The sequence below is a fragment of the Notothenia coriiceps genome, unplaced genomic scaffold, assembly GCF_000735185.1.
Source record: "Notothenia coriiceps isolate Sejong01 unplaced genomic scaffold, NC01 NC01_scaffold00000339, whole genome shotgun sequence".
In the NCBI taxonomy this organism is placed as follows: domain Eukaryota; kingdom Metazoa; phylum Chordata; class Actinopteri; order Perciformes; family Nototheniidae; genus Notothenia; species Notothenia coriiceps.
Genome location: NW_011333040.1, coordinates 8,751,250 through 8,759,021, shown reverse-complemented (window position 1 = coordinate 8,759,021; position 7,772 = coordinate 8,751,250). Strand labels below are relative to the sequence as shown.

Below are 7,772 nucleotides of genomic sequence, written 5' to 3'. Positions count from 1 at the left end.
TAGTTTTCCAACGGCTGGGACTAGATTTTAACCAAACGACACAGTACATAAATAATAAAAAACCATTCTGCGCTAATAGAAACCTAAAAATTCTCTACTTGTTTTCTTATCTTCCTTTAATTCTTTGACTTCTATAGAACCCCTATTCTCTATTTTTGTTGCGATATTGTCTCCGGACATGATGCTTTCGTCCTACAAGAGAAATCGGCCGATAGAAGCCCTTTTGAGTCCCAAAGGCCAGGATGTCTCTCAGAGGGGCGTGGGGAGGGGCTCCTTATTTTCATCTAAAGTAACAGACTTTGGAAACAGGGCTGAAACAGAGGGGATTATGGGTAATGCTGCAATGATCTGTTTGGTGTTTCAGCCAATCAGAGACAGGCTCTGTATATATCTGAGACCTGTGATATATTAATGAAGAACAGTATCATAGAGGACCTTTAAATATCAACATGAAATACATATAATTAGCATTAGAGCTCCGTGTTACCTTTCATGATGGCCTGCAGCGACGCCACCTCCTCCTGCCATTGGCTGCGGACCTGATCGATGGCTTCCTGTTTGGTGTTCTCCGACACGGTGGCCACCGTTCTGATGTTCTCCATGTCAGAGCGAGCCTCTTCCAGCTGAGCCTGCAGGGAGCTGATCTCAACCTGAGCGCCGTCCAGAGCCAACGTCTGCTTCTTCAGCTCCACTGGGGGGGAAGAGAGAATCATCTGTACTTAATTGCATCTTGTCTTATTGCTCTGTTTAGTTGTATGTTTTCCTCCTTTAATATATATATATATATTGTTTTGATTTTTTGTATGTAAAGCCCTTTGTAAATATTGTTTAATAAAAGGGATATCAAAATAAAGGTCTGCTTTCAGCTATGGTGGGATGTAACAACAGACATTTATTGAAGTACTGTATTAAACTATAGTTTTTTGTACAGACCTTGGGCTCTGGGTACTCTAATAACATTTATCACTATTTACACATTTGTGGAAAACCAAACAATCAGATGCAGTTTTTATATCAAATAGATTACAATTTGTACATTAAAGGTAGGGTAGGTAAGAATGGAGAAACCAGCTTGAGTGCGCTAGAATTAAAAAAAAAACGAAGTGAAAAAAATCTGCCCCTTCCTTCAGACTTCCTCACAGAGCCCCTCCTCCAACACACGAACGCGCACATGACCAATGAGGGCACGAGATAAGTTTGTGCACAGATGGAAGGCTGACAGGGGGATAGGCAGGTAGGCCATCCAGTTACTTTAGCCGGGCCGGCTCAGATGATTGGTCGTGCTTTTTACAGCGCTACGGCTTCCACAGATGAGATTTTTTTATGTATTTATTGTCAAAGCACTTCAGATATTCATTGCTATCGGGATGTTAAGAGCATTCCGTTCAATATAACAACAAGTGTTTCTGAAGTGAATTACCGACCCCACCTTTAATGTATAAGTTATAATATATATAATAACCTGCTTAAAAAGCTGCGGGTTAGACTATTGTCTGAGATCGCATGGTGTAGTATTGTTAGATGTGCCACGAGCAAGGACTGTCTTAGTTAGGACAGCTTTTATGTGCACAGCTCCACTTGCTTGGAACAATCTTCAGCAAGAATTGAAACTGAGCAGTCCTCTGCATGTTTTTAAAGCTAGGCTAAATGAAATGCTCGTTGATACTATGGGCACTTGTAAATGTCTATAACTATGTAATCCTTAAATATAATGTATGATGTCCTTTATTGTTTTGTGTTTCATGTGGAACCTATATGCTGCAGGTCTCCCTTGAAAAAGAGATCAATGATCTCAATGGGACCAATCTGATTAAATAAAGGTTTGAAATTAAATGAAATGAAATAATAATCTAATGACACAATATATATTAGTAAAATAGTCACTGGGGAAATGTTTCTACTTTAAATACTTACATTTTCTCAATAATACTATACGATGACTGGAGTCTAATGGAAAGCAGGACGATCTTTTTTAAAGAATCTTTCAGGTGTTTTTTGTAAACTATAAAAGGCAGGAAATGAACTGTTTCTGAATCTTTTTGAAATGTATTTCCTTGATATGATAGCATAGCTGATAGCAACAAGAAAGGCGTGGAGAAATCAGACGATATGGAGTAAAGTGTCAAATTCAAACCCTGAGTCTGCGGGATGGACTCAGGCTTCACCACCCGTACGTGTAATGAAGTATTATCTAAGGACGTTGAAGTACTTTTAATTAAAGGATCTGAATACTAGTTCTTGGCCAGCTTGACTTGTGCATTAGGAGTAGTTCAGTAAGCACATTGCCAGTGGGCGTGCATGTTAGTGCTGTCTTTACCTTCCTTGGAGACGAAGAGCTCTTTGAACTTGGCTCTCTTCTGGTTGAACTCGGCCTCCAGCTGCTGCTTCACTTTGATGAACTCGGCTCGCTCCTGCTCCAGAGCCTCCACTCGCTGCTGGAGCACCTCTGGGTGACGGAGAGGAAAACACAAACAAGACAGTAATCATCTGTTGATTACATCGAAAAACGGAGAATTCAACTTCGATCCATTTCCCCTTTCTAACTCAGTGTAAATGTTAAAAGGGAAAAAAGGGAAAGTCTTCAAACACAAGTCTTTTTAAGTCAACTTATTGTTCGAGTATTTTTCCACAGCCATTTCGTTTTTACACTACAGCTTTGACTTTCAGGGCCATTCAAAAGTATAGAAAACCAGCAGGTCAAATTCTATTGAACTAGTTATTATTAATGATGTGTAAGTTCACTTATTCATCTTCACAAAACTGAATCACAACAGTCTTCAAAACTGGATTCAAAAAGCTCTTCCACTTTGAAATTTGTTTAACCGCGCCACTTTTCTATTGCGTGTGAAAACCTACCTTATTCTGAATAAAGTCACAAGTGACAGTTTCCTCTAACTAGTGTTGTTTTTACATTTGCATTTTATTCCTCTTGGAGCGAGGAGATAGACGAAGATCCCCTCGCAGAAACACAGACGGCGAGTGGAAACTTTTACAACACAAGCAGCAAAGTCCAGCGGGATCATGTGATGGCTGAACGGACTGTAAAGCAGAAATTCTAGCAACACATTCAGCTCAACACATGTTCACAGTTTCTCTGTGAATGTACTCGTATGTTAAGCCCAGGGATAGATTTCCACGACTACTAAAACATTAACATGGGTTTAAAAAGAGCCTCAGCTTCAAACCTTCAGAGTATTTATAGTCAGTCAATCTCTGCAGATCAATAACAGAAAGCCTTCTCCTGACCTGCGTTGCTCCGTGCTAAAACATTTACAACCGGCTCCATTTACAAATATTGATTGAAATGTATCGAGCGATGGTATTACTAAATGAGGCATATGTGATTCAAACACTCACACTGTCTTGGATAGGGCTTTCTCTAAGGATCAAATTAAGGAATTGTTCATAAATAGGCATGAACATGTTTTGACACTCACACACAAAGAGGGACTTATTTCTAATACTTGCTTCAATTGTAAAAAAGCGGCCAGAACATTTGATATTTTCTTCCGTTGCCCCGACGTGTAACTGCATGAATATGTGATTTTACCCTAGTCCCCAATCTGCATGTGGAATAATCATTGTTGCTTAATGCTGAGTGCTAAGTGGAACCTATTAATATAATATGTCTGCATCTCTTAACACATCCCACAATTGTGTTAGCTGCGTGATTTGTCAACATGTTTGTCTGTATCTGTACGGGCTGTACTGTCCATATACATTTTGAATTTGATAGTTTCATTGACAGTTGTATGTTTCGGAATGAGTCCTAAGTGGCAAAAATGACAGCTTCCTCCCCTTCCCGCTACCGTTTGGCCAGAAACAGATTGTGTGTCAGTTTAGGGAAACTGGCCTTCTTTTAGCAACTGCAGCAAATCTAATTTAGCAAGCAGCAAAAATATGCACTTTTCTCATTTCTGCCACGTTTGACTTAAAGGTGGGTTAGGTAAGAATGGAGAAACCAGCTCGAGTGCGCTAGAATTTGAAATTACACAGCCGGAAAAAATCTGCCACTTCCTTCAGACTTCCTTACAGAGCCCCTCCTCCAACACACACGAACACGCACATGACCAATGAGGGAAGAGATAAGTTTTTGCACAGATGGAAGGCTGACAGGCAGGTAGGCCATCCAGTTACTTTAGCCGGGCCGGCTCAGATGATTGGTCGTGCTTTTTACAGCGCTACGGCTTCCAGAGATGACATTTTTTGATGTATTTATTGTCAAAGCATTTCATATATTCATTGCTATCAGGATGTTAAGAGCATTCCATGGATTAACAAAATGTGTTTCTGATGTGAATTACCTACCCCACCTTTAATCCTATGAACAAGCTATAGAGATGTACAGGGTAACTTCAACGGGATTACTTTTCAGTTATTCTCACTTTTGCCGATTGCTGACAGTGTGATATTTTTATATTGTAATGGAAAACATTGTAAAGTTATGCTGTCAGATAATTGTCCAAGTAAATTTACATGGCAGATTTGGAATTTGGACCAATCTCAACAAATGATGTGGCGTGTTCTCTCATCTTACTATGAGTGCAGACAGTGCCTCAATATTGCTTCTCGAGGAACAAGTGGTATTACAAGACAGTGCAAGTCTCTCAAAAGTGTACAATACTTGAGTACATCTACTTAGTTACTTCACACCATTGCAAACATCCCTGCACCACAATGCATAAACATCTTTAACAAACACCAAGACTATAACCTCTTTGAATCTTGCTGAAAATGTTAATTACATTTTTTTTTTTAAACTAGACTTATGTGCATATCTGACACATTGCACCTTTAAAGCTACAGCATTCGCTGCATGACCCCACTGTGGTCCCCGGACCCCTGTTTGAGAAACAGCCGTTATACCCTCCTGTATTATGGTCCAACCCCCAACGTGTGCACAGGCCATTTACAGCACTTTGTGATTGCCCGATATAATCCATATGATCCATATTAAAAGACTGACAAGGCCAGGCTAACAGGAGCTAGTACCGACCCTTTATTTGTATTTCCAATGTGTGCTTTTCCTCAATTTTTAACAGCCTTCCTACTTTGTATTGCTTGCCTTTTATCTGCTATGTCACCTTTGCTGTAACGTTGTACATGTATGCTAATGAAGGACATCTGATTCTGATACATCACACTCAATCAGACTAGCTTTAAAGCTAACAAGCTAAATGACACAACAACGTTATAAGGATACAATATCACAGCTTATATTCAGCCATATAAAGCTTTAGTAACCCCCAAAACATGTGCACGTTGTTATCTTTGTATAAACACTAACTGCGTAGTGTTACAGGTTCATTATAGGGCAGTGACAGCCAGTGACACGTCGCCCTGATGATGCTAACTGATGCTAATGCTAATGTTGTCAGAGATGCACCAACGGGCCGCTGGTTTTCGGGTCTCCAAGCCCCTAAAAACTCCTGATAAAAACCCCCGACAAACACAACACATTTACCGTCATGTCGGGACGACAGAGGGGGTCCAGAGGCCTGATCGGCCATGGTTTCTTGAGGGGGGCTTGAGGCAATTAGCAGGGTTTTAGTGGGATAAAGCGCTAGGAGTGTCCAAGAAAACAGGCTAACATCACAACTAGTGTTAAGCTAACAAGGGGGAGTGAAGAGTGTGTATTCCCGTTACACTTTCAAAATAAAATCTATGTTGTCATTGAGTACACACCGAAATAACTGCATACAAAAAACAACAAATTAAAGAAGAAAGACAATAACAAAGAGACTCACGATGAGTACAAAAAGAGACACAAAATGACTGAAAAGGGATGCTATAAGAAGACATAAAATGACAAAAAAATACATTAAAGATGTTACAAAAAGAGGCACAAAACAACAACAACAACAGGATGGTGTACAAATAACCATATAGCCTACCAAATATAACGACATTGAGACGAAACAAAACACAAATAATCTCTAAGTGAGACTAAAACAATAACAAAGTGACTAACAATGAGTACGAAAAGAGAGAAGAAATGCCTGCAAAGGGATGCTCAGTGACTACACAGATTTTAAAAGACTAAATATATAGAAAAAGGCTACCAAAGACACACAAAATGACTACAGATAGGCACAAAACAGCAACAATGAGGTTTAAAAGTAACCACAGACCAGATATAAATACAAAAAGATGAAACAAATAAAAAATAATGTCAAAATGCTCACATAGACACACAATGATTACAAAAAGACCTTTATAATCAAAAAGACACTAAATGTGACCACATTAAAACACCCGATGGCTGCATAGGGAAGCAAAGCAACCACAGAAAGCCATAAAGAAACTATAAAGAGAAAAAAAGAGACATCAAACACCTAGAAGAGAAACAGAAAACTAAACATTTTTATAAACTACTATGAGTTGGGGGCCCTGGGTCCCATGGTCTCGTACTCCAACCATACTTATAAATACAATTGCACAACAAAGAATTACACTTTGGTTTCCATGTATTATGATTGCTAACGTTGCATTCACCTCCTACATTGTTTTCCCACCAATTTACAATTGTATGCGCTTTTATTTTGACAGAAAACTGCCCATTTCCTTTTGACTGATTTTAGCTAGCTTGTGTGAGACCGATCTCATCCTTCAAAATAAAAGCAATTTACTTTGAATTCAGTTTCTGAGAAGTGGAGAGTATCAAGTTCCACATTTAAACAAAATGTAACTCCTCTCTCTTCCTCTCTTTTTCATCAGTTCTTTTTATAGATTCAGCAACTTAGAAAGTCATATACACAATTGTTTGCCAGCTATATTTACAGTATATGATGTATCAAATAAAATGTATCAAATGTTGGAAGTTACTAAATATATGTAATCAAGTACTGTACTGAAGTACAATTTTGAGATACTTGTAATTTACTTGAGTATTTCCATTGTATGGTAGTTTGTACTTTTATCCCACTACATGTATTTAATACCTTTAGTTACTTTACAGATCTGGATGAATGATGTGAAATATAATCAAGTGTTAAATCAGACTTTAGTTCCACCTGGAGTAAATTCACAAGCTACCCTGCAGTAACAGAGTATTCCTACACTCTGGTACTTCTACTTTCACTCAAGTGCAAGATCTGAGTACTTATACTTTTACTCAAGTACAACATCTGAGTACTTATACTTTTACTCAAGTACACAATCTGAGTACTTCTACTTTTACTCAAGTACAACATCTGAGTACTTCTCCCACCTCTGTATGTCTTATAAACAATTCAACAAAATAAAAATGTTGCCTCTGCTTGAATTATTAGATGTAATAGTTAAAGTAAAACACAGTACAATTGGTTTTGAAAAAATAATACCAAATAAGGAAGAAGAGTTGTGTGTGAATGTGAGTAATGGAATTTTTTTTACACATTTTTAAACTAATTTTAAAACCTACAAATCTTAATCCCATCGCCTACACAGTGGCAAACACCTGTGTGACACTATGTTGATTCATGAGAACATAGTGTCATATTTATGAAAACATAAAGAGACTCGGAAATGGATGTACAGAAATGCTCTGCTCTGGCTCTGACATCTTTGACTATACAGGGAAAAATAACTTGCTTGAAATGTTATTTTTACATATTTAACATCACAGAACAGAATTAATCTCTCACATAAACATACACATTGCACTAGGAGTCTTCAAGCGGATGTATAGTATGGCTATACATGTGGTTGTTTCACTGTCAGTCACACACACACACACACACACACACACACACACACACAGACACACACACACACACACACACACACACACC

At 38.4% G+C, this 7,772-nt stretch overlaps 1 protein-coding gene across 1 annotated transcript; it reads right to left on the bottom strand.

Moving 5' to 3' along the window:
• Window positions 1-470: 470 nt before the first annotated feature.
• Window positions 471-5,602, bottom strand: rabep1 (rabaptin, RAB GTPase binding effector protein 1). The gene is made up of 3 exons (XM_010777149.1): window positions 5,465-5,602; window positions 2,318-2,446; window positions 471-691 (listed from the first exon to the last, which is right to left on the bottom strand). Exons 1-3 carry the CDS (start codon window positions 5,508-5,510, stop codon window positions 471-473), a joined length of 396 nt encoding a protein of 131 aa, XP_010775451.1. The 5' UTR covers window positions 5,511-5,602.
• Between the last annotated feature and the right edge of the window lie 2,170 nt (window positions 5,603-7,772).

What these genes read in the sequence shown, in the direction of transcription:
- rabep1 (XM_010777149.1), bottom strand. Translation starts at nt 5,510, where the DNA reads ATGGCCGATCAGGCCTCTGGACCCCCTCTGTCGTCCCGACATGACG. An exon ending in TCTGTCGTCCCGACATGACG is followed by an intron (nt 2,447 to 5,464) that starts GTAAATGTGTTG and finishes TCCGTCACCCAG; the next exon opens with AGGTGCTCCAGCAGCGAGTG. An exon ending in GCTCTTCGTCTCCAAGGAAG is followed by an intron (nt 692 to 2,317) that starts GTAAAGACAGCA and finishes CTTCCCCCCCAG; the next exon opens with TGGAGCTGAAGAAGCAGACG.